Below are 26755 nucleotides of genomic sequence, written 5' to 3'. Positions count from 1 at the left end.
ACTGATCAGGCCGCAGCTGGAGTACTGCGTCCAGTTCTGGGCGCCGCACTTCAGGAGGGATGTGGACATCACAGAGAGGGTCCAGAGGAGGCCACTCGCATGGTCAGGGGGCAGCAGGGCAGGCTCTACGAGGAGAGGTGACAGGACCTGAACCTGTTCAGCCTCCACAAGTGAAGGCTGAGAGGGGATCTGGTGGCTGTCTACAAACTGGCCAAGGGAGACCAGCAGGCAATGGGAGAGTCCCTGTTCCCCCGAGCACTACTGGGAGTAACAAGGAACAATGACCATAAGTTGATGGAGAGTAGATTCAGACTAGACATCAGGAGGCACTACTTCACTGTCAGGGTGACTAGGATCTGGAAACAACTTCCAAGTGAAGTGGTGCTCACTTCTACCTAGGGGTCTTCAAAAGCAGGCTAGATAATCACCTGGCTGGGGTCGTTTGACCCCAGCATCCTTTCCTGCCCATGGCAGGGGGTCAGACTTGATGATCTGCTCAGGTCCCTTCTGACCCGACCAACTATGAAACTATGAAGAAAGCTACTGTAGGACCTAGGCTGCAAAAGTCAAAGATAGGCAAGGCCATGTCTGCAAAAGGAAAAACTATGCCACCACTGCATGCACCCACTACAAGAGGAAAAGGAAGAAAGGAGGAAGTGAACGTGGAAGAGCCACAGGAAGGAAAATGAAACAGAACAGCTACAGATGGCACTTACGGTGACAGCTGCCCTTATGCAGGCTGCAGGTGCTTCTGTGGCACAAGGATTAGCCCAAGGGAACATGCTCTCCACCCTCCTTGCCCTAAGGACCCCACGCAGCCCTGCACCCCCCAAAGACATGCCACCACTGTATGCCAATAGGGGCCTCTACCTTTGAAATAAAGACACCTGGTTCATGGATCCCAAATGGGTGACTGGAGTGGTCGCTGCCCCCAACGATGCTGAGCCCCAGCGGGCCTCCTGCCTTGACCAGGTGGACCTCCTGCCGGGAGCAAACAGCACAGTCAGGAGGAGCTGAGAGCCACCGAGCCAGACCAGACCAGACCAGAAAATGCGGAGCCTGGGAGCCTCCTTGGGGACGAGCGCACAGGCAGCAGGGAGACCCTGCTGCCTCCCTGAACCCCGATGACACAGCTGGCTCTTGGAGGAGCATCCTGCCCCTGAGTAACACCACCCAGGGTCTCCACCCGCCCGGGAGATGGGCCGCTCTGCAGCCCGGCAGCCAGGCTCACCTCGATGGGGTACTGGTCCTCCAGGCCCTTAGGCAGGTGGTTCCTCGGCAGCGAAGGCGTCTCCTCGGGGGGGCTGTCCCCCTGGCTGGGTGGTGGGGGTGGGGAGTGGGCACGCACCCGTGGCACCATGGGCGAGTCTCCCTCGCTGAGCTGCTCGGCACCCTCTCGCTCTACCAGCAGCACGATGGTGGGGGAGGATGCAGTAAGCAGCGCTACTGCCTGATCATGCCTGGCTTCTGTCATGTCTACCCCATTGATCTAGAATGACCCGCAAACCCAGCATCAGCACAGAGCCCCAGCACGCCCGCCCGGCCCAGCCCGGCCAGCTGAGCACCATGCAGGAGCCAGCCTGCCAGGACCCCTCCCACCGTCCTGAGCCGGCACTGCCCCAAGCCCAACCTCTACATGCCTTCCTCAGCTGCAGTCCAGGGCAGCCACTGGAGTCCCCCTTGGCTCCGGCTCCTCCGCTAGCCCCCAGTCATGCCCACCTCCCCCTCACTCACTTTCCTGCCCATTTCAGAGCCTGAGCACTGCCAGTGGCCCTGCCGCACAGCAGGAAAGGGCAGCGCCTCAGCCCTGAGCCTCAGCCTCCTAAATTGCCCCTGCCATCACCACAACTCAGGCCCTGCCTATCAACCACCCATGAGCTGCCTACCCCACGGCCGTGCCTCCTGCCCTGCTGTCCCCAGGGGTCACCGGCAGGCAGCCCACAGGCAACGTAATGGGAATGGGGTCCTGGGAAACCTCAGTGTGGGAAGGCCAGGGAGAGGCTGGCTCTGCCGGGTGGGCGGGCGGAGACTGCCCCATCCAGAAAGAACAAGATTGCTCCTTGGGCCAGAGAAGTTATGCAAGGCCTCAGGCAGCACTGTCCTGTGCTATGAGCTCCAAAGTGCCGGCTGGCTTCACCCAGGCATCTCCCAGGGATAGACCAAACATGCCAGGCCCAGCAGGGCTGAGCTTCTGCAGCTCCCAGCCATGGCAAGAGGTCAGTCCTCACTGGATGCCTCCCTTCACCCCGTGGGATGGCTCAAAAGCACGACTTTGCCCCAGCTGTGCTGACGGCAGGCCCTGCTGTTTCAGGTTCTCTGCTTCATAATTGCACAGGAATTTGAAGTGAAGTGGGAATTTTGGCGAACCCTCGGGTAAATGGCTGCCTGTGAACATGGCCTGGACTTCACAGCCCCACAGGACTTCTGGTCCCACCTTTCTATCGCACCCCTGGGCTCTGCATCTGAGCTTCTCCCAGGAACCCAGAAACTCGTGGGCTGTTGGAACAAAGCGGCTCAGGGCATCCCATGAGGTGGGAATAGCTAAACCCGTAGGTGCCCAGAGCTGTGCCCTGGTCCCCAGTGATGCCCCACCGATGCTTGGGTGTCCTAGGTAAATGAACTCAAATGGGAAGACATGCAGAGAAGGGCTTGCAGGACAAGGAAGCATGAAGAGACATTTGACGAGAGGAGGGCAGCAGAGCTGGGCTTGCCTGGCCTGGCAGCGTGGGGGCTGAGCGCTGCCTACAGGTACAGCAGCGGTGAACGCTGGGGTGGGAAAGGGGCTGGTGCAGCTAAACAACAACGTGGGCAAGAGCTGAAGGGCGTGGACTGGCCCTGAATGAATTTGGGCTGAAAATAAGAGGTGGCTCCTACCCTCAGAGCAGGGAGGTGCTGGAGCAGCCCCTCAGTAGGACGGTGCCCTGCTGCTCCCAGCTCCCCAGACGGTGCCAGCAGGAGATTCTGGGGGCTACACAGCAGGCTCCTGCCCCATCACTGCCTCCCTCGGACCCAAATTTCCTCCAAGAGGAGTGCAAAGGGTGCTAGTCTCTCCTGTCCCCATGCTCCCCCCTCCACTGCCACCACAGAGAGCAGGAGACTCCCTAAGCCCTCACAGAGAGCAGTCCCCAAGGGGGGTCTGCTGGGCAAAGACCTTCCACGTGTGGGCGTGCGCCCCCCTGCCCCCTGCATGCAGGAGGGGCCCAAGAGTGGGCAGAAAGGACACCGGTGCCCTGAGGCCCTGCCTCTGGGAGCCAAGGCCTCACATGCTCCACCAGGCTCACCCGTGGCAGCAGCAGAGCCGGCCTGGGCTGTGTCTGGGGCCTGTGAGCTGCCCTCTGCGAGCCAAGCCCCATTCCTTGCCAGGACCCAGCTGGATGCTCCAGTCCCCCACCCCCCAGCCACTTCTTCAGCCCACAGAGCAACAGTTGGCACCTGAAACCTCACACTCAGCTTTGGCGCGCCTGGGCCTGTCCAGTGCCCGGGGGAGCCAGAGGGGAACAGTGCTGCATATGCTTCCCGGTCACTGGGACACGTAAGGAGAAGGGCCCTGGCTGCTCACAGCCCTCACACCATCGGCACCGACTGAGCCATACCTGCCCTCCGTTCCCCCAGCTCACTGCCCCCAGGTTGCACAACAGGCTGACTGCCATCTGCCCCCGGCAGCTTCTCTGCCATCCCAAGCTACACACCCCTCTGCCCCTGCCCTTCCCACTGCACCAGCAGGGCTGGGGTGACCACGCAATGCATGCCTGCGGGCCAGGAGTTATTCACAACAAAGGAAAGAGACTGGTCAGGACACAAGTGAGGGCTGGAGAGTTAGTAGCCAGTCAAGGCAAGTCTTTTGGGGTGTTAAGTCTGGAAAAAGGTCTGGGCTGGGCCCCGATCCACCTGCTCAAAGCCCCCAGTCCTCCCGCAACAGGCAGTGCAGAGGCAGCTTTGAGCACAGGGATGAGGAGGAAGATGCGCTGTATTTCCTACCACATAAAAGTGCCAGCCCCGGGAAAGGCAGGAGCCAAGGCCTGACTGTGAAACCCCTGTCCTCAGCCCAGCACCTCCCACTACAGCTTCCCTCCAGCCCCCAAGAACATTGAAGACTTGGCCTGTCACTAGGGCCCCCTCTCCATAGGGATACAAGTGACAGGTGCTGCCTGGCTGGGACCCTGGGCAGCGCCAGCTTCCCATGAAGGCTCCTGCCAAGGCGCTGGGGTCTACCTGAGCATCTGAGCACATGGGGGAGAACCAGCAAGGCTCAGGGCACATGGCTCATGGCAGCCCCTGCTCTAGCAGACCCCAGGGCACTGGCCCTTGGCTACTCAGTGGCTCCATCAACAGAGTTGCCAAGACCTCCTGTGAAGCAGGAGTCACCTAGCAGGGGCAGGACACCCGGCTGTTCCCAAGAAGGGATGTCCCATTAGCTATGGAGACTGCTGTGACTTCAGGAGTATGAGATACAGGGTGGTGGCACTTGCTGGCTGTTGGGAGGCCTGAGAAGCACTGTGCAACAGGGTAGGGAGCTCTGCACAGTGCCCAGGCTGGGAGATGCTGCCGGATGGGAGGAAAGTAGACTCCCACCTGGGCATCGACCCTGTGCTCCTTTACACTGGCCACCCGCTAGATTAGAGGGGTGTGTGCAACCTGGCACTATGGACCCCCTGATACTGACGGGGAACTGCGATAATGAAGGAAGAGATTGTTTCCTCTATTCAGGTCACAGCACCACACTAGTCATGATGCTGCGGTGAGCTGGATGGCTACCAATGGGACCTGTGCCTGCACCGAGATCCAGCACTTCCCGCCATCTCTATGAGCCCCAAGACAGGACAAGGGACAGCACAAGGGGGCTCTAACCACCCACTGGGGAACCAAGCCCACATCTCCTAGGAAGTTTCTCACTGAGAGGCCTGTACTTCCGAGCCCTGGAGATGAGTCAGAGGAGCCGCATAAGGCTCCAGCTGTATTTTGAGGGAGAAGCTGGGCCAGCCAGGGCCCCAGGCGAGGAAGGGGCGTTGGGGCCAGCCTGGAGCTTGGCAGTTTTGCGAGAAGGGTATACAGCGCAGCCCTAGCCCAGGGTAGACCAGACAGAAGCCAGCACTGACGAGGCGGTAGCAGTGCTTACCACGCCAGCACCGTAGTAACATGTGCTCTTACGGCAGTAGCTGGCTAGAAACCCACCACCAGCACGAGGGCACAGGAGGGTCCGATCGCTAGAGGCAGCATGCGAGTCTGGGGGAGGCCCCATGGACTCTCCTGAGGCAGGGAGGGGTGACAGGATAGCAGAGACTCCAAGAGTTAGAGGCAGTGGTGGGATCCATGGCACTGGCACAAGCAGCAGAAAGAACCAGAGCCAAAGCGAGTCAGAGATCAGAAGAAAGCACAGCCCAAGTGCCCCCCAGCCCCACAGGCTGTGGTACCTTCAACCCCCAGCCCGTACAACCCCAGGGCCTGGCTCCCCGGGGGGAACAGCTGCCCCTGCACAGGGAAGTAGAAGGCTTATAGGGCAAAGCCCAGTTCTGCTGTGTGCTGCACTCCCCGGGGGATGTCAGACCTGCTTAGTACAGCACCATGGTGCTCTGACCCCTCCAGCGCTACCAGGGCTGGTGGCAAGGGTGCACCGGAAACCTGTGCTGGGAAGGGGAGGCGTCACCCCACCAAGTGCCAGGACAGGTGGCAATGGGCCGGGGCAACGCAAGCAGGAGTCACCGCCCTCCCGCAGACCTGGGTGCTGGGAGAAGGACCCTCTTGCTCAGTCAGCAGCAGGGAGATGTCCCCACAGGTGGGCAGGCAGGCAGGGAGCAGAGACAGCAGCTGACAGACCCCGATGTCTGCAGTGCTGCCCCATGTTCCCATGGCTGCTCCAAGGCATCATGCACTCACCGAGATGACACGGTCTCCCACGCGTAGGGTCCCGTCCCGGTGGGCTGCGCCACCCTCTGCAATCCGTGAGATGAAGATCCCCTGAAATGCCGCAGGGGTCAGTGTAGGCCCCAACCCCTCACGGCAGCTCCTGCTCCCCAACCACCTCCTGCTGCTGCCTGGCTTACTGACAGAGCCCCTGCCCTTCCTAACCACACTCCTTCTCACTGTCCCACACTCGCTCCCAGTCCAGCCTGCAGCTCCTGTGTCCCCAGCCCCATGCAGAGCCTCCAGCAGCAGAAAAGCCCTGACGCAGCCAAGAGCCCAGGAGATGCAGCGCCCAGCTGGCAGGGAGCCGGGATTATATGTCGCTGGCAGCTGCTGTGAGCCCCACCCCCACAGGAGCGGCTGGGCCAGGCATGGGCCAAGCCTCCCCCACATGGAGACACTGGGGCCAAACCCTGCCCCTAGATACGAAGCCCCAGGCCTGGCCAACTCACCATGTCCCCGACCCGGTAGGGCGTGGAGCCCTTGCCGCCAGCAATGCTGAAGCCCAGCCCCTTCTCGTTGCGCACAAGGCAGGTGGAGCACCGCTCGGCAGATGGCATGCCCTCAGGCCGGTCCGGGAAGCGCAGGCCGCCCCGCCGCTCTCGTGGGCTGTAGTCGTCCTCGGGGCGCAACGGTGTCACCGTGATGGCGTTCTCAGGCTCCACCATCCGCTCCCGCAGCACTGTCATAGAGACCGAGCTGCCAGAGCCACGCAGCGCCTCCACTGCCACGTGGTGCTCAGCGCAGTGCAGGACCACGCCGTTCACCTGGGAGGAGCAAGGGCAGTGTGGGATGATGATGACCCCCGTGCACACACAGCTCCACAGAGCCCCTCACCCTGCCAGCAGCCCAGCCCCAAGGAGACTCACCTTGCTAGGCCACAGCAACCTCCCAGCCCCCATCATGCAGGGATGCCCAGCCCTGCAGTGAACGCTCCCTCCACAAGAACTGTCTGGCCCTGCAGGTAGTCCCCAGCAGGCCCCCGACACAGCCTGCCCCGGCAGGCTGCACTGCCTATTTCCCTTGGGGAAAGCCAGACACCCAGCACAGCCCCAGGGAGCATTGCCTGCTTCCCCTCTCCCCACCGAACCCCCTGCCCTTGCGCAGGCTGCTTTGGGAGCCAGGGCCCTTGCTCTCCACTGTGAGGACTGGCAGCAGCCTCCTGTTTCTGGTTCAGAGATGGATGCTGCTGGGTTGAGGGGCCTGGAGCTGGTGTGGGGGGAGGAGGAAGGGCAGCCTCAGATCAAGGGACCCGCAGGAGCTGCCTCCTGCTGCCTTTTACACCAAACTATTCTCTAGACCAGGGATGGGTGTGCTGCACTAGGGCCCAGGAGTTCAGGCCAGCACCCTCTTCCAGTGGCCTGTAAATGCTTTCCTCCCCATAGCAGCCTTTATTACAGAGCATGGCTACCCCGGCGATCAGGCAGGCAGTGCTCTCCAGCAACACCCACAGGCAGGAGGTTGCATGAGGTGGCTGACAGCAGAGCTGGGCACAGAACTGAGGCCACTGCCATGGCAAAGCCGCAATGCCCCCACCAGCCGCAATGGTGGCCAAAGGCATGCGCCCGGGCTCGGCAGTGCAGCCAGGCTCCTTGAGCATGTGACCTCTGCAGTGGTCTCAGAGACGCACGACAGAGGGAGCGCTGCACGAAAGCAAAGCAGCATTAGTGCAAATAGTCTGGGGAGCCCTCAGCCCTTGCGCCATGCAGTGCAAAGCCTAGGAGTCCCGTCTGGCAGATGCACCAGCAAAGCATGGGCTGGGCTCAACACAGATGACTGGAACGTGCCAGCCAGGGAGATGTAGGATTTCAGATGAGATTTGAAGGCCCCTTTGGCCCACACTCTACAAAACTGAGCTGAGCCGCATGGCAGACACAGCACAGACAGCTGGTCTGAGGCCAGACCCCTGGCTCCTTCTTTGCTGTGGTCCCATCCAGGCACCCTGTGCTGGACCAGCCCTTTCATGGTAGCTGAGCACATACCTCCAGGAGCTTGTCCCCAACGCGCACTCCAGCCCGGGCTGCAGGACCCTCCTCTGACACGCGGGAGATGAAGATGCCCTGGAAGCAAGGCAGCATGTCAGCAAGTGGAGAGCTGGACCCCTGCTCCCTCCCCCCCCGCCCCCCCAGGCTGAGGTAGCAGGTTGGGGTGGGGGGGGGGGGAAGTCCCACAGCACTGACCTGCTGGGGCCATCCTTGCAGGGAACCTAGAACAGCCCACCCTGGGGTTCCCAGCTCCCCCAGGGAAGATGTGATGGGGAGGGCAATGGTGCTGTTCTCATCCCTGTTTTGGGCCCAAGCTTGACATCAGAACCCACTGTCCGGAGGCAACACATTCCCCTTGGGCCAGCCCTGCCTGCCCCCACCTGAGGGTCCAGGGTTTGGCCTGCTTTCCCTGCACCCAGCCCAGCCACAGAACAGGCCAAGCACCCTCAGGAACCAGGCGCTGCCACGACAGGGCTTCTCCCCACATGGGCAGGCCCTCGCCAGCCCTTACCTCGTCGTCGCCCTTGTAGGGGGTGGAGCCCTTGCCCCCCGCGATGCTGATGCCCAGCCCCCCCGTCTGCCGCATGATGGTCAGCGTCAGCTGGAAGCAGAACAGGAGCAGGTTATAGGTGAACGCGGATGACGGGCCTGGCAGAAACAGCCGGGGGCACAGGGATGGAGGGCACATGTGTAAGGGCACACCAGAGCGCTCCCTGCCAGAGTGCACACGCATCCGCTCACGTGCTAGCGTAAAGGAAGGGGTGGAGGAGGCCTCATCATAGCTCCTGCCCCCATCTTTACCTCCAGCAGCAACAGGCAAGGCAGACAGGCTGCCATCACCAAAGTGAGTGGGGAGGCATGAAGGGAAGGACTGAGCCAAAGAGGGCAGGGCAGGGCAGGGGCACAGAAGTAGCCCTGGTGGTGCCCGGGCCATCCCCAGTGTCACAGCTCTGCTTGGGTCCAGGTCTGCACCTGCACTGTGAGATGCCAGTCCTGCTCAGCAGGCAATGCCATGCACCATCATTGCCCAGGGCAGGGGCCCAGCCTGCCCCCAGCTCCCACCTATGCAGCGGGAGGCCTTGCCCACCCCTCTGTTGTGCCCTGAGGCTGCTGTGGGGACCGGGCAGCTGCCTCCTCTTCCCTCTTCTTGGACACACAGCCTCTCTCCTTGTGCTCTGCCAATGTCCTGCTCCCGTGTCTGTGTCCGGGCCCAAGTGGGAATTGCCCCAACCCGACACCAGTGGAAGCGTCTGCTGTGGCGTGCGCAGCTTGTGCAGTCCCACCTCGGGGGCAGGAGGAGATGATTCTCTTGGGGGGGTGTCTCAGGACCTGGGAGCTGGGCAAGGCGAGTGATGGAGGAGCATGGGCCCCTGCAGGGATAAGGGGCTGGCAGGGAACAAGTGGGGGAGGGAAAGAGGTTCTCCAAAGCCACCCCTGAGCAGAGGGGCTGCTGCAGAGGTGTCTGACTCCCAGAGCCCCCTCCCCACTGATACAGCCATGCCTTGTCCCTCAAGGAGCCCAAAGCAACAGCCTGTGGTGAGCCATGTCCTGCTAGGGCCTGCTACAGGGAAGCTCAGCACTGTAGCAGAGCTGGGCCACCTCCTGGCCCCACCAGCCCATGTACCGCCCCTGCTTCACAAGGGCAGGTTCAGGGGTTCTTGGTGTCTCAGAGCAACGCTTGTTATAGCTGCACAACAGGGCTGTTGTATCATTTTAGGACTAGGTTAGATAAGGGTTTACACAGGGAAGATCCTGTCTCAAGGAGGGTCTTGGACTAGATGCAAGCGCTGGAGGGCCCCGCTCTGGATTCCAGGATTCCTCCTGGATCCTGCCCATGGCACGGCTGCAGGCAGGCCCTGCAGGTAGGGGTGCTGTGACACGGAAGTCCACGTGCAAGGCCTGGGAATCCTGGGAGAGGCAGATAATGGAAAACACATGCCTAGGGTGCAAGGACTAGGGCCCCAGACTGAACCTCGGGACTGAAGCGTGCACACTGCTCAGGCAAGACTGAGGTACGACTGAAGGGGGCAGCAGGAAGAGGGAGGCACTATGCTTCACCGAGGCCGTGAGCTGCAAACACCTAAGAAGTAGCAGGGATAAAGTCACCTTGGCTGGGGCAAAATCACCTCAGGGAGGAGTGCAAGCATAGTACCACAAGGCTACTACTGGCCACACAGGCTGGATATGGACACAGCTAGAGATTGCTTTAATATAACAGCGCCAGAAATGGTGATCAGAAGACCTGTACTTCCTGGATAGAGATGGCAGAACAGCAGCTCCTAATAATGGAAGGGCTGAGATATTCCTGGATGTGACAGCGACAAATCTTCAGCAGTCAGTCGGCAAATCAACAAGTGCTGCTATTTCAGACTTGGTTTTAATACACTGCAAGGACATCATGGAAGAACTGACAGTTGGAAATAGCCTTGCAGGGAGTAGGCATGAGTCAATTCAGTGCAAAATGAGGACAAACAGAAGTGGACTGGTCTTCCTATTTTGGAAAGCCAGGCTTTGAAAAATCCAGGGAATTAGATAATGAAGCCAATTCAGCTGAAGAATTCAAAGACTTCCATGTGGAAGAGGGTTGGTGTTTCTTTAAGCCAACCATCTAACAACTACCTGGAACTCATAGCCCAAGCAGAAGCGGGGATAAAAGGAGGAGAAGCTCCAGCCCTAATCATATAACTATTCCTAAAACCCTTTTTGGAACAAGTGAAGACCCTGTAAAGAAGGCAGAAAGGAATTCATTCACTTGGAGGACAGGAGGGGATCGAGTGAGAACAGCCAGAGGTCAAGCCGAGTTAGATTCTGAAAAAAAAAAAAAAAAAGTGAAGCAAATAGCACATGCAAACAGGATCCTCAAATGCTGGCAGTGGGGTTTCCTGTAGACACAGGAGAGCCATGGCACCACGATACAGGAGCAGAGACCTCCCTTGGAAAGCTGCGCATTGTGGTCCCCCACAGCCAACACAGATGAATTCACCCTGGAGCAGACTGTGGAGAGGGCAGGAGGATGCACTGGGGAAGGGAAAGACTCTTCTGCCAGGGACCTGCAAGAGTTTGGCTGGTTCTGCCTGGCAAGACGCAAGCCGAGAGGCTGTGACTGTGGTCCATCAGTGTGCAGGGGAGAGAGGAAGCTGCGCAAGCTGCAAGACAGTGCTGGTGTAGGATCAGTGGGTGTAATGAATAAACTGGCACGGGAACATGGACTCACCAGAGGAAGGAGCTCAGGGGCAGACTCCCAGTGGGAGCAGAGGGGCAAAAAGCCAAACTGGTTCCCAGGCAGGTCTCGGCAAGCTTGCATAAGGAACTGCGGGATGTGGCTGCTGGAGAGACCCAGGCCGCCCCGTTCAGTCCCAGGTTCTGAGAGCACAACTTGCAGCAGGGTGCTCGGGGGGCGGTCTGCTGTGCCCCAGGACCTTGAGCTGTGGCTGCTGGAAATCCATATCCCAACTCCCCAAATGGGCAGGAGGCAGAGAGCCCTGCATGCCCACTGGCAGGCAGAGCCCCTGGCTTCTTGGCCTTTCTCTCTTCAAGTTCCCAGGTGACACATGACCTGCTCAGCTTCTGGCTCTGATGCTGGATGAGCATAACAGGGACTGGCAGCAGTCCCAACAGGATACAGGCTTGCTTGTAAGAGAGAGGCTCCTGGTGCCAGGAGAAAACCTTCCTCCCAGAATGGGCTTCATGGCTGCTGTTCCCTCCCCATGGGGACAGGGGAAAAGCCATGGCCTCCTGCTTGAAAGGGACATTTTACATAGCTGGGCCCAGGTGACGCTGAACAACTCCTGGCTGCCCAGAAAATGAGTCTCCCAGCACCAGGCTCTGGGAACAGACAACTGCCAGCGGAGTTGCACAGACATGCTGGCACTCACCACTGCCTGGGAAGCCACGCTCAGAGCTTCCTGGCTTAAATGGAAGAGTCAGTGGCAGGGCACTCTCACGACTTTCCCCCGGGCACCTGGCAAAGTCAGCTGTCACCCAAGAAAGCTTGTGCCTCCCTGAACCAGTCTAAGATGGCACTCTGCCCTACCTTCTGAAGAGCCATGAAACTCTCCAAGGCTTCCCCTGGGGATTTTATTTCCGGCTGCAAGCTCCGCACACTTAATAATCCCTTTCTTTTTGTGTTTAATAAAATCCCGCAGGACCATCCTTCAGCTCATGTTGGATTGGCGAGTGATGCAGCAGAGGCAGACCCTCTCCGTGAGCACTGCTGATCAGTGTTCGTAAAGACACGGGGTGATGCACTTGTACAACCTGAGAACAATGAAGCATTTTCCCCTCTGCTGGAAACCACAGAGGATGTCAAACAACGTCATAAGAACAACATCCACTAAGAACAAGATGTTTGAGATCAACAGGCCTGGAGAATCTGCATCCTGGAGTCCTAAAACGGTTGGCTGTGGAGACCTCTGGCCTGGTGCTGTTCATTTTTGAGGAATTGTGGAAGACCAAGGATATTTCAGAAGCCTGGCAGTGGTAAAGCAGTGCCAGCACTCAGAGAGGGTCCCATGTAACTGAATGCCTTTTGGCTGGACCTCAGCCCTGGGCCAAATAATGGAGCAGTTGAGATGAGACACTATTATTGTGCCAAACAAACTTGATTTCACTCTCAGGTAAGGCTGCTGACTAGGTTGATAAAGGCACCTGGATAGGTATAACCTGCCATTTGACTTGGTGCCAATGGACCTGCTGATTAAAAAATTAACAGTGTCAGTAGAGCATAGGTTAAATGGATTAGGTTCTAGCTGACTGATCTCGAGCCTCTGAGGAATCATAATCAAATGGGGTTTATTTCTGCCAGGACCTGCATTAGGCCTGTTGCCATGTGAAAATGTTATTATTGATGTGGAAGAAACACAAAAATCACTGCTGATAAAGTCTGCAGACAAAGATTGGCAGACCAGTGAGCAGGAGCAAGGACAGGGCAGTCACACCAGCAGTCTGGATGACACGGCAACCAGAACCTACTCAAGCAAAATGCATTTAATGAGGCCAAATACAGTTATACATCTGGGAGCAAGGTGTGAAGGCTGGACCAACCGAAATGGGGAGGGCAGGCTCCATCCTAGAAGACAGCGACTGAAAGGACAGAGGTCACAGCAGACAAGCAACTCCCTGTGAGCTCCCAGTGTGACGCTGTGGCACCAGGGGATCACGGGGTCTTGGCACATACAAGCAAGAGCCCAGCAAGCAAAAGTCGTGAGATTATTTTTTTTCTCTACATGGCACTAGTGACACAGAAAAGCCATACCTGGGCCTGGCATCTGCATTTTAAACACAATGTTGAAAACTAGGAGGGATGGCAGAAGAGCCACAGCAGGTGCTCAAGGACTAGAGACATGCTTCACAGGCAGCAACTTGAAGATTCAGCCTGTTCTGCTCATCAGAAAGAGGGCTGAGGCATGGCTGGATGATGGTGTGCAAGCACCTTCCCTGCAGGGAGACAATGCTGTGCAACCAGGGGGCTCTTCCACCCAGCCGAGGAAGACACTGAGAACCCAGGAACGGTTTTCACTTGTGAGGGTGACTAACCACAGGAACAAAGATCCAAGGTGGAGGTGGTATTTTCCATTGCTTGCTGCCCTCAGGCCCATTGTGGAAGCCATAGAAGCTACACCAAAACACAATTTACTGTCCTTGGCAGACATGAGATTAGATGGCAGTTTCTGCAGAGGGGCAGTCAAGATGCACAGTCTGGTCTTAAAAATCCATGTCTTCCATCTCCAGACTTACTGTCCTGAGAAGAGACACCCTCACGTCGACTCAGTGGCAAGGGGCAATGACTTTGGAGCCTGGGAAGGCTGAGAAGCTGGGCAGGAAAGGTCAGCTTCACCTTAGGGGGGTCCAAGCCTGGGGGAGAAGGAGCAGCTGACAGACTGAGGTGGGGCAGCAAAGCAAGTCAGACCAGCATTTGCAATGGGATACGGACCCATGGGGCTGCAGAACTGCCCTGAGCAAGGGACAAGTCCTCCTCTGCTCTTGGGAGACGCCACCCTGCTCTCAGCTTGCCGTGGGCAGAGAGGGAAGAGCCCTGCTCTACCCAGCACTGAGGAAGAGACTCACAGACAACAAGGGCTGGAAGGGACCTCCAAGGATGGAGTCCACCACCTCTCTGGATAGCCTGTTCCAGTACTTCACTACCCACCTGGTGAGAAATTCTTCCTAATGTCCAACCTCAACCTCCCTCACTGCAACTGGAGCCCATTGCTGCTTGTCCTGTCATCTGCCCCCACTGAGAACAGCCCAGCTCCATCCTCTTTGCAAACCCCCTGCAGGGAGCTGAAGGCTGCTATTAAGTCCCCTCTCAGCCTCATGGGACTCTTCAATACTCATGAGAAAACCAGGCTCAGCTCTGGGCACTGTTACCAGAAGTCACTGGCGTAGGGGCAGATGCTCAAAGAGCCACAGGACAACTCTGGCACCAGAGGGTCCAACTCACCAGGACACATTAGAAGAGCTAAACTGGTCAGGCTTCACTAAACAGCACTGCACAGGGGAGCGAGGACAGGCAGCAAATAGCAGAAGGGTGGCTGGTGAAAACACGGCCCGCTCAGGAATAGCCTGGGACAAACAAGGCAGAGGAGGGGCTGAGCTTGCCCTGCCTGGGACAGGGTGACTGGACCCGCTGGGGCAACTCTGGCTCCAGCATTTCTGATCCTCAGTCCTGTCAAACTGTGCTCTTTGCTGTGGCCGAGAGATGGCTGAGGGGAATGACCACGTGTGGGAAGGGGCTGGTGCGGCAAGGAACCCCCCTCACAGGGAACCAGCCGAGTGTCAAGGGGAAGCAGAGCAGGGCAGGGCCTGCTGGCTGCGGTGACCTGGCAAGGACAGGGCGTGGGTTCTGCCATGCGACAGGCCCCAGTGCATCTCCCCCAGCCCCACGCTCCAGGGACACAGGCAGCTGCCGTTCACTTTCTTGGGGGCAGCGTCAAACAACAGCAAAGCAGGATAAACACTGAACGATACTTTTACAGAGCAGCTTTGTGCCACAACTGAACGTGCCCACTCTGAAGCCCGCCAGATTAATTACTTCTGCTCCAAGCTCATGTTTCCTTCATTTGTTAACATGCTGTTTAACCTGGTCTCACTCTACCAGCTGCAATGGGCCTCTGGGCCTCCCAGCCCAAAAACACCCTGTCCTGCTAGCCCTGCCCATCTTGAGATCTTGTCCTTGCTGAGATGGGCAGTCCCTGCCCAAACTATGTTGGCATCCCTGGGAATCCAGTGCAGTAGGATGAGGCCAGACAAGGACCACAGAGCTCTCTGGGGATACCACAAGCAGCAGGAAGGTCAGGATTGGGGTCACTACCATGAGCCCCCACGGATGTGAAGGGGCCAAGGAGGGGGCATAGGGAAAGACTTGCCAGACCACAGCAAGCACCCAGCTTTTGGGAGGCAGAGGGCTAGCCAGATCCTCTATCAGCTGCTCAGCAAACCACAGAAGCCCCAATCACTTCCTCCCCATAGGCTGCCAGTACTACTGCCACAGCCAAAGCTCACCAGCAAGCTGATTTCATAGATTTCATAGACATTAGGGCTGGAAGGGACCTCGGGAGATCATCGAGTCCAGCCCCCTGCCCAAAGGGCAGGAAGTCAGCTGGGGTCATAGGATCCCAGCAAGATAAGCATCCAATTTACTCTTGAAGGTGTTCAATGTAGGTGCTTGAACCACCTCTGCTGGCAGACTGTTCCAGACCTTGGGGGCTCGGACAGGAAAGAAATTCTTCTTTATGTCCAGCCTGAAACGGTCTTGCAGGAGTTTGTGACCGTTCGACCTCGTCATCCCTTGGGGCGCTCTGGTGAACAGACGTTCCCCCAGATCCTGGTGGTCACCCCTGAGAAACTTATAGGTGGCCATCAGATCACCCCTGAGCCTACGCTTTTCCAGGCTAAAGAGTCCCATGGCTCTCAGCCTGTCATTGTAAGATCTGTTTTCCTGACCTCTGATCATGCGTGTGGCTCTCCTCTGGACTCTCTCAAGCTTCTCCACATCCTTTTTGAATTCTGGAGCCCAAAACTGGACGCAGGACTCCAGCTGCGGCCTCACCAAGGCCGAGTACAAAGGGAGAATGACGTCCTGGGATTTGCTCGAGAAGCATCTATGGATGCAAGCCAGCGTTTTGCTCGCTTTACTAGCCGCAGCATCGCATTGCAGGCTCATGTTCATCTTGTGGTCAATGAACTCCTGACTCCAATGTCCACATCATTAATGAAGATGTTGAACAGGATGGGTCCAAGGACAGAGCCTTGAGGGACCCCACTGGTCACAGGGCACCACGATGAGTGATTGCCATCAATTACAACCCTCTGGGTCTGACCACGGAGCCAATTTCCCAGCCAGTGGATCATGGTGGAGCCAAGGCCACAACTGGCCAGTTTGGCCAAGAGGTGATCATGGGATACCAGATCAAAAGCTTTTTTGAAGTCAAGATATATGACATCAATCTCTTCTCCCTCGTCCAGGTGATAGGTCACCCGGTCGTAGAAGGAAATGAGATTGGTCAAACAAGACCTACCCGCAACAAACCCGTGCTGGCTATCCCTTAGGATGTTAGCCTGGGCCAGTCCCTCAAGGATGGCCTCCTTAATAAACTTTTCTAAGATCTTCCCCAGGATAGAAGTCAGGCGAATGGGCCTGTAGTTAGCCGGATCCACTCTCCTCCCTTTCTTGAAGATCGGCACCACATTGGCCTTCTTCCAGTCTTCGGGCACTACACCAGAGCGCCAGGAGCTCTCGAAGACCCGTGCCAGGGGCTGGGCTATGACTCTCGCCAGCTCCTTGAGTACCCTGGGGTGCAGATTGTCAGGGCCGGCTGACTTGAAGGTATCCAGCTTCTCGAGGTGTTCCTTCACGAGGTCAGCATTTATGGAGGGTAGGGGATCCCCATCACCCAGATCTCCCTGTCCCATAGCAGGCATGGGCATCCCATGGGACTGATGAAAGACTGACGCAAAGTACCTATTTAATAGGTTGGCTTTTTCCTGGGTGTCAGTTGCCCCATCTGGTTTAGCAGGGGCCCAACATTGCCCTTGCTTTTCCTCCGGCTCCCCACACGATGATGACACAGCTGCAACCTACTCTAATGTGGGACACAATAACTGCTGCATTGGAAGCATCCAGCTTCTCATGTGAATGGAGAGAAGTCCAGGATCACGTGGAAAAACCAGTGCCTTGGCCCTTCCCACGGGCTGAAGTGGGACCCAGCTCCTGTACCCAGGAGTTCTCGCTGATTCAACAGGAGCCACACAGACTAGTTGTCCTCAGAGCTCCCTGCACCTATCAAGGGATTAGCGTCCTGTACAGGCTGCAAGCAATGGAGAAATGATCACGTTCTTGGGTAAGTTGTTCCAGGTTCCCCACACCCCCGTGGAAAATGTACACACCTTCTTTCCCACTTGCCTAGAGAGGAACAACATGGAATTGGCTTCTCCAAGATCATGACAATAGGAGGCAGGGGAGAAATTCCCATGTGAGGGGAGACAAGCAAGAACAGATACAACAGCATATAAAATAGTCTGATCTGCTTCTGCAGACCACTAAGGATGCTGCTGCTGGGCATGGGAGCAAGTGCAGGATGATCAACGGGAGTGGATGGACAGAATTTACCCAGACAAGGGGTAAGTACTTCATGTGCTCACAGCCAAGGGGCTGGACAGAATCTCCGCCCTGGGCAAGGAAGCTGAACTCGGATGGGAACAGGGCAGAGAGACTGCAAGGACCATCAGGGTATAAAGAGCCCTTTGCATGAGAGGAGGCCAGAAGAGCCCAGCTTGTTCAGCCCCACAGCGCTGGCTGACAAGAAACATGCTGTCCTCTCCCTTCCATGCTGCATTTAGAGAGAGCGAATACTGGGGAGGAGGAAGGACAACATCAGCACAGGAACAAGTGGGCATGGAACTCGGTTCCAGAGGAGCCTTGCAACAGCAGCAGCCGGGACAGACCTGTGATGCCAGAGATGGAGTTTCCCAGTTTAAGGAAGGGATTGAGATGCGGGGCCTGCACCAGCAGGGACTGGACTCAGTCCCTAGGAAGTGCCTGTTGATCCTGTACTGCCCTGCTCCTAAATTTCACCCAGGAACCCTGACATTGAGCCCAGAAACTCGTGTTTGGCTGAAGCAGGCACCAGAGCAGCAGCCAGACTGGCTCCAAAGGCACTGTGATGGAGAACCCAACACTTCCCTGCTCTCAGCTCCTCATGCCAAACTGCAGGCCAGTCCCTGAGGACAAGGCACCAGTATCCTCCCACTCTGGCTCACACAGTGCCCTCATCACCAGACGGCCCCAAGCTAGACATCCAGGGCCCGAGGCACACGCTGCTCAGTTCCAATGAGCGTAATTGCTGAAATCCTATTAAACACCTGGGCCTACATGCTGTGACAAGCATTCATCACGGCAGTTCATTCTCATTTCCCGACAGAGAGCCATGTCTGCCGTAAAGTGTTCTGTTGCGCCCAGGTTCGGCTGTCTTTTTCTTTCTTCAGCGTTACTCTGAGCTTACGCTGGAAGCAGCAGGTCAGAAGTCACAGCAGGCTCATACAGCAGAGGACAGAGGTCTGCAAACATCCATCCTTCATTTCTGCAAGTCTCTATTGCACAGTCTGGAACTGATCCTTGGAAATCTGTCCCATGAACAGACACTTGAACCTCTTCCCTTCCTAGCCTGGAGCCAGTAGAGCCACTCCCTCGCTGCATTGCCTGAAGGAACAGTGCACTTGAATCACGTGAGGATGACGAAGACCTGCTCTGTTCACAGTGAGTAAGGAGGATGACTTCATGGTATCTACTAGAGATAAATGCTTTTAAACCAGCAGGCCCAGACAAACAGCATCTAAGAGTCCTGGAAGAGTTCTGAGGAGATCACTGGCTCACCAATTGCTAGCTTTAAGTAGATCTTGGAAAGCAGAGGACTGCTAGTACCATGCTGATATCCAAAGGACATAGATAAATACTAGCCTAATAACCTAACCTCAATCCTGAGAAAAACAACAGAAAGCTGAAATGGGAATTGCAAATTAAAGAACAGAAATACAAATAAAACCAGTCAACAGCTGTTTCTGGAAAACAGATCTCACCAAGCCAACTTAATTCCATTCTCTGATCCTTGCAAGTTTAGTTGATATTGGTAGCCGCAGAAATTTAAGACTGACTTAACACCACACAACCTTCTGATTAAACAACGAGCACTGTAAAACATCCCCAGAGTATGTTAAGCAGATTCAGTGCCTATGAGATCTCAAAAAGTAGCTGTTGACTGGGCATCACCAAAGTGATGTACCCTGACAGAGACAAGTTCAGAGAGACTTGTCCCCAGAGGCTCAAGCCCATTTCAGCCAGGGGTGTGGGCAAGCCAACTGCAAGGCCACACACCTGGGTACACAGCCAGACCCAGGGACTGGGGCAGGGCACTGCGCCCGCAGAGAACAGTCATGGCCAGGTCCACCCTACAAACTTCAGCTGGCTTAGCTGTAGCCCTCACATGACAGAGCTGCCCTAATAAAACCTGTTGTGACCTGGGATGCGCCAATGGGCCCTTCAGTGGCGAGGGTCATGAGGGGGCATCATGCAGGGCCGGGCTCTCACTGGAGGGCTGGGCTCTCGTGGAAGGATTGCTCCGGCTTTGCTTTTCATTTCCAGGCTCTTGGGTATGTGCTGCTAGTGTCTGCTGCAGCCCTGCTAAAAAAAGTGCACCAGAAACCCTGGCCTCGGGGCTGGCTGCCATTGCTTCAGGCTGCACGCATGTGGATCCCAGAAGGCCCTCAGCCTGATCCAACAACAGCGGCTGCTGGAGGCAGAGGGACTTGAGAGCTCAGCACCTCACAGCAGAGCGCACTGTTCCTGTCTCACCAGTGAGAGGCTGGCTGGTTGGGACCAGGGCTCCCCTTGGCCCCTGCAGGTAGGCAGAAGTAGGGAATCACTGTAAGCAGCAGGGTCAGGGAGGGAGGAGCAGGACCTGGCAGAGGGAAGGGAAAATGCAATGCGGAGGCAGAAAACAGTGCTGGGGGCAGCAGGGGATCCTAGGCCATGCAAGAAAGAGAGGTGATCCACCAAGCTGGAAGCAGCAATAGCAGCAGCAGGAGCAGGAACAGGCCCTGGGAGGGAGGGACATGGGCTCACACTGTGCTGCTTGGCAGACCATGGCTCCTCCTGTTGCAGTGGCAGCAGCTGAGCTGGGGATGCCTGTGCCCAGGTGCCTGCAGCACTTGCAGCTACAGCCCCCTGGCGACCAGCCTGGCAGATGTCCTACTGCCTGGCTCAGCTGCATTTAGCAGGGGAGGCCAATTCCAGCTGTGCTGCTGGCCCATGGCAGGGAGACGGCCAAGGACCTGCGCTCAGACTTTACACCAGTGCGATGCTCCCATGCTGACCAGGCAGGAAGAAAGCCAGGAACTGGTTTATGGGGGCCTGCTGCCTGCTCCACTTCTCCTGACTCAGGAAGGCACATGGAAGCCTTGCTTCCAGCAGCAGCCAATGCTGGTGGATCTCCCGGCCAGGGAAGCATGTCAGGGAGCACAGAGCCTGGGAGAACAGTCTGAGCATGGCTTGTCTGCATTAGGGTGCTCCCAGTGTACCCTTGAGCAGGCCTGGGAACGGGGAGGCTTGCCAGCCCCAGAGGCCAGCACCACTACTACAGAGCACTTCTCAGCTGTGCTGGGGCCAGGAGGTCATGGGACAGGGCAGGCTCAATCTGTCCTCGTGGAAACCTTGGGGGTTACCTAGTTCAACTCCCTGCCTGGACGCAGGATGTGCTGCTCCTGGCCCACCCCACACATGCCCATGAACCCGGCAAAGCCGGAGGTCCCGCAGCTTCCCTGGGTGCATTCCTACTCTGCCAGAAGAAAGCATCTCCTGAGATTTGACACCAATCTGCTTTGCTGTAACCAAACCTACTGCCTAGTGCCCTGTCCTCTGTGGCGAGGAAGGGCTGCTCTTCTGCTTTTGAGGTATGAGAACTGTGCTTGTGCCCCCGTCACCCCTCTCCTGCAGACTAAGTGTAGCTAGCTCCTCCAGCCTTCCCACGCACAGCTTCCACAATGACCTACAATTACCTGTCACTTGCCTTCCCAGGTTGCCTACGTCCTTCTCCAAGAGCAGTGGTCAGAACAGCACACAATAATCCATCTGTCTTAGCCAGAGTTGAATAAATTGGTTTCACTTATGTTAAAGCAGCCCCTAGTCACACTTGTTTCTCTGGTGACCTGTCACGTTGCTGACTTTCACTGAGCCGGGACTGATCACAATCCCTAGGACCTCTCAGCAGCACCAACGGCCCATTCTCCCATGTTCTGCCTCCCTGCATTCAGGTTCTTCCCCCGCCCCGTGCACTTGTCTATGCTGCAGTTCATTTCTTTGCCTAGGGCCTAGGCCTCCAGCATATCAAGATCCTTTGGAATTGTGATTCTGACCCTCCAAAGTACTTGCAGCCCCTCTCCATTTTATCTGCACAGCATTCCTGCAGCCAAGTCATTCATATAAACCACATCAACCCACACAGAGCCCTGAACAGACCATGCCCTGCAGAGCCCCACAGGAGACCTCCTACCAGACTGGCATCTGGCTATTTAGAGCCACCTGACTTACAGCTACCCAGACACCTGCATGCTGACCTACTATCATGGCTACTATCAAGCCCATGCGTCTTCAGCTGGCTCATGAGAACTGTGTGTGATGTATCAAAAACTTTAGTAGAAGTCCAAATATACTGTGCCCAATGCTTTCTCCTCACCCACTAAACCAGTGACACCATCAGTGAAGGAAACCAAGCTGGTTTCGCATGATCTAGTCTCAACAAATGTATGCTGGCTGCTAGTGACCCACCTTTTCCTCTTCCAGGGGTTGACAAACAGGTTGTTTCATATCCTCTGCTGCAGTAACTTCCCAGTATCGAAGTCAGGCTGACAGGTCTGGAACTCCCTGGTCCCTTCTTCTGACCAGCCCTTCTCCTCTCCCCTGGGACCTCACCTGTCAGCCAAAACCTTGCAAAATGATTGCCTGTGGCTCCAAGACTTCTTTAGCCAATGCCTTCAGCACCCTGTGGTGAACTGTCCTGCTCTGCCCACCCAGCTTTGCTCAGGGACCCCTGGCACAGCTCTATGAGCACTCATGGTGCTCTGGTGTGGTCCCAGAGGACTGGAAGAGGGCCAATGTGGTTCCCATCTTCAAAAAGGGGAGGAAGGAGGACCCAGGAAACTATAGGCCAGTTAGTTTTACCTCAATCCTAGGCAAGCTGTTTGAGAAAATTATGCTGGCACATCCATGAGGGGCCAGCTGGGGACTGCATGCTTAGGGGCAACCAACATGGGTTCATCAGTGGCAGGTCCTGTCAGACCAACCTGGTGGCCTTTTACGATTCAGGTTACCAGATGCAGGGGTAGCAGTTGACATGGTCTTCTTGGACTTCTGGAAGGCTCACCCCGTTCTCATTAAGAAACTGGGGGCTGTGGTGTCGACGCCCACACAGTCAATTGGGTCGCCAACTGGCTGGAGGGCCGCACCCAGAGGGTGGTAGTGGATGGGTCCTTCTCAACCTGGAAGGACGTGGGCAGTGGGGTCCCCCGGGGCTCGGTCCTCGGGCCCGCGCTGTTCAACATCTTCATCAGCGATTTGGACGAGGGGGTAAAAAGCACCCTGTTCAAATTTGCTGATGACACTAAGATGTGGGGGGATGTGGGCACACTAGAAGGAAGCAACAGGTTTCAATCAGACCTAGACAGGCTACAAGGGTGGATGGATGTGAATAGGATGGGATTCAACACAGACAAGTGCAAGGTGATGCACTTGGGGAGGAAGAGCCAGCACCATACCTACAGGTTGGGGAACTCCCCTCTTGTCAGCACGGAGGCAGAAAAGGATCTTGGAGTCATTATTGACTCCAAGATGAACATGGGCCGGCAGTGTGGGGAGGCAGTCAAGAAGGCCAACCACACCTTGGCATGCATCCACAGCTGCATCTCAAGCAGGTCCAAAGAGGTGAACCTCCCCCTCTATGCGGCACTGGTCAGGCCGCAGCTGGAGTACTGTGTCCAGTTCTGGGCACCGCACTTCAGGAGGGATGTGGACAGCATGGAGAGGGTCCAGAGGACACCACTCGCATAATCAGGGGACAGCAGGGCAGGCCCTATAAGGAGAGGCTACGGGACCTGAACCTGTTTAGCCTCCAAAAGAGAAGGCTGAGGGGGATCTAGTGGCCTGTTATAAATTAGTCGGGGGGGGATCAGCAGGCATTGGGGGAGTCACTGTTCCCCCGTGCACTGCCAGGAGTGACCAGGAATAACGGTCACAAGCTGGCAGAGGGAAGGTTTAGGCTGGATATCAGGAAGCGCTACTTCACGGTTAGGGCGGCTAGGATCTGGAACCAACTTCCAAGAGAGGTGGTCCTGGCTCCTACCCTGGGGGTTTTTAAGAGGAGGTTAGATGAACACCTTGCTGGGGTCATTTGACCCCAGTATTATTTCCTGCCGTGGTGGGGGGTCGGACTAGATGATCTACTCAGGTCCCTTCCGACCCTAGAAACTATGAATCCACCCAGGGCCCTGCCCCATCAGCAAGGCTCAGCAAGAGCACACACAAGGGCAGGAGACAGAGCACAAGGAAGAGAGCCCCGAGCCTGCACGGATGAAGTGCCGCCTACCAACACTGCTGCCGACTTTCTCGCAGGGGCTTAGGGAGGGCTGCAGGACAGCTGTGCACAGCAGCCCAAGTGGGGCAGGGACTAGCAGGGGCAACAGAAAGAGCAAAGCAATGGGACAGCCAGGATCAATAACCAGGAAAAATGCCTGGCAGAGAGCTGGGTTCAGGCAAGGCTTGGCCCCTTGAGGGCAGTGGACGGCTCATCGCTGTGGAAAGGGACAGGCATCACCTCCACACCAGCCATTTACATTACAACTAGGCTAGGCAGAGCCCAAGAAAATGCAGCAGGGGCCAGCCTGCCCTGAGGCTACAAGCTGCTATGGTTTGGGGAGACAAGCCCTGAAAGCCCTGTGGGGCTACAGGATCCCAAGGGCAGAGCTGTTCGCAGGCTGAGCAGAGGACAGGCCCAGCCGTGGTCTGGGCTCTGTGCTGGCCACAGGGACACATGGCCCACAAGGGAGCAAAAAGAAATCCTTCCCCTGCCCGTGAGGGACAGGGCTGTGTGGAAGGTGCACTGTTTGGAGCCGGCTTCCACCCCAAAGCAGCAGCAAGGGGGCCTCCGAGACAAGGGCAGTCCCTGAGCACAACCTGCACCCAGAGCACAGGCAGACCTGTGGCACCTCCAGACGCAGCTCACCCCCTGCTGCAACAGGCCAGCTGGGAAACGAGGGCAGTGCTGGGTGTAGGGGGCCAAGGCGGCAGTGCCACAGTCTGTCTGGAACAACCTCAGGTCCACTTTCTCCCAGGAGTCTAGGCCTCGCAGCTGCAAACTGCCTAAGGCCCAAGCATGCCACTGCTCCTAGGCTGGCTGTGGGCACAGGCCTGGGATGCAGGGCTCTCCCGAGCTGCTCCTGCAGCACCAAGGACCGTGGTGCCAGGCAGCTGGCATGAGGCACTCTGAGCCAGAGGCCCCATGTGAGAGACAGGGAGAGCCCACGGCCTGCTGAGCACTGCGCCGGGGAAGCAGGAGGATGCGACTGTCCTCCGAAGCACCAGACATCTCAGGCACATGGGGGAGAGTGGACAGTCCCTCAAAGCCAGAGGACACTTCACCTGCCCCATGAGAGCACTGCAGGATGAGGGGGAAGCAGTGCTGGGCTGCTCCGCTCTTCTCTCACTGGCAGCCTCATCTGAGGCAGACAGGATGTCCCTGTAGGCAGGCACCAGACATGTGGTGCCTCATTCCTCACCTTGACCTTGCCCCTGCCTGGGGAAAAGGGGTTTCCAAAGCTCTGCAGCGAGACAAGATTCCCTGTCCCTCTCTCAGAAACTCCTGCTCCAATGCCAAGCAGGTGAGGCCTCAAAGCCACACAGAGAGAGGAGAGCAGACGCAAGCTCAAGGAGATGCTGCTAGGCCAGCAGTGCCGTGCACTCAGACCCCAGGGCCTCAGTACGTACCCCAGCTGGACCATCCTGCAGAGCCAGGTGGACTAGGTGGGCACTGGCACCTGCAGCTGCCAGCACCACTGCTGTGCTGGCTGACGGGACAGAAGAGAGCCAGGCACGGCCCAGCTGCCTCAAGAAGGCACAAGGACCAGCCCCTGAGAACGTGGCAACAAGCACGAGGAGCCAACAGCGGTCAGAGGACTAGTCCAGGCAGCAGGAAACGAGCCTGCCATGGGGAGGATCTCCCTGGCACTGCCTGCAGCAAAGAGCTGCCCAGAAGAACCCCGCCACCCTGGGCCTGGGCTCTCCTCACGGCAGCAGCTGAGACCCCTCATCACTGCTTACCAGACACCTGGGCTAGCAGGCACCCCCAGTCCAGAGCCCTGAGCCCTCCCCTGAAACTGGGACCTGGGGCCTGTGTTCAGTACCTCTGCCACAAACCCCAGAGCCCCTGCTGCCAGCACTGACAGTGATGTGCTGGATTCTCTCCCGCTCCTCCTCCTTTGGTACAAGACCAGCAGCATCCGAGCTCTCAGTCCCACCACCCAAACCTGCACCTCAGCCCAGATCTGCAGCAGCCGCTCTCACCTCATTAGGGAAGGGAAGGGAAGGGAAGGGAAGGGAAGGGAAGGAAAAGGGAGGAAACAATCATTGTGCGTGTGCGATTGGCCAGGCCCAGCAGCCACTCGTCCTAGGCAGAGCAGCAGCCCACCTGGGAAGGGAGCCAAGCAGGAGTGGGGCCTGGCAGAGAGAACAGGGATAGAGTGGTACAGACCTCTTCCTCCTCAATGCGAGCAGGCTCAATCAGCAGATTATTGGCTTGATCAAACGACACCCCCTGTTAGGACAGGAACCAGCAAAGAGGCATGCGGATTAGTGGAGCGTCAACCAAACCCGCCACCACGACCACCACCGCCCCAGAGACACCACCGCTCAGAGACAGCCCGGCCACCGGCCACTGGCCCCAGGACAGGCCGGCCATGCAGCCTGCCCCCACCTGGCCCACGGCACTGCTTGGCGGAGAGCAGGAGGCTGCGTTCTGGGGCCATGCCTGGCTGGAGCTCAGCTCGCTGAGGGTGGGAGAGCCAAGCAGGCCCCAATTATTGAAGTGCAAAGGGTTAAGTGACACAGGAGGAAGAGGAAAGAGGGGAGGGCCCCCGAGCACCATCAGGCTGCTGCAGGCCGAGGACCAAGGCTGCCCCATGCCACTGCCCTGCCTCCAGCGGCCCACGTGCACTGCACCTCCAGCACCAAACACCGCACTCAGGGGCTCCCTGCAGCTCCACCCACCACGCAAAGCGCTGAGACAAAGCTCACTGTCACGTGCACCCTTGATCCGCACGATGTGCCTCGACCTAGGCCCCCTGGACGCACAAGAGGAGGGCTGAGGCCAGCTGCCTACCCCAGCTGCCAAAGGGGGCTCGGGGCCCTGGATGGAGGCTCTCTCATGGCTGGCAGGTAGACTTGGCCGCAGCGAGACAAGCCGTGGCACCAATGATCCTTCTGCAGCTCTGCTGGGGGAACAGACCTTGGCTCACAACGCCAGGCCGAGGGCACTTTCATGGCCCACCCCATTCCCAGGCAATAGCTCGTCCCCAAGGAAGGGCTGCAGGCCAGCCACATGCAGTCTTAAGAGGCAGAAGGAGCCTGCTGCGGCACCTGGAAGGCAGGTGTGAGCACACGCAGCCAGGGCAGGGGCACATCCACTCCAGCAAAGGCTCTTCAAAGCTGCCGGGCAAAGGGTTCCCCGTGTACCTCGGCCAGGCCTCGCCAACACATGCTTTGTCCTGGAACCTGGCACCAGTTCTGAGGCAGACCTAGGGGCTGCGATCTGCAGGACCCCTGCCATGGT

General features: G+C 57.4%; 1 protein-coding gene across 16 annotated transcripts in view; it reads right to left on the bottom strand.

The window, feature by feature from the left end:
* Nucleotides 1-26755, bottom strand: part of SCRIB (scribble planar cell polarity protein) — a 133818-nt gene that overhangs the window by 58567 nt on the left and 48496 nt on the right. For 15 of the 16 annotated variants that reach the window (XM_090040970.1, XM_090040961.1, XM_090040964.1 and 12 more), the window contains exons 16-22: nt 25679-25741; nt 8398-8487; nt 7884-7961; nt 6354-6668; nt 5875-5955; nt 1232-1489; nt 871-981 (exon numbers count right to left, since the gene is read on the bottom strand). In XM_090040970.1, coding sequence (XP_089897096.1) covers nt 871-981; nt 1232-1489; nt 5875-5955; nt 6354-6668; nt 7884-7961; nt 8398-8487; nt 25679-25741 — 996 coding nt within the window. The remainder of the gene's footprint in view (nt 1-870; nt 982-1231; nt 1490-5874; nt 5956-6353; nt 6669-7883; nt 7962-8397; nt 8488-25678; nt 25742-26755) is intronic. The other variant, XM_090040960.1, reaches the window with a different exon arrangement.

This window comes from Crocodylus siamensis, chromosome 3 (assembly GCF_052110815.1).
Source record: "Crocodylus siamensis isolate JL-2025a chromosome 3, ASM5211081v1, whole genome shotgun sequence".
NCBI classification, from domain to species: Eukaryota; Metazoa; Chordata; order Crocodylia; family Crocodylidae; genus Crocodylus; species Crocodylus siamensis.
The sequence above is the reverse complement of the archived record's forward strand: the minus strand, read 5'-3'. Positions and strand labels throughout refer to the sequence as shown.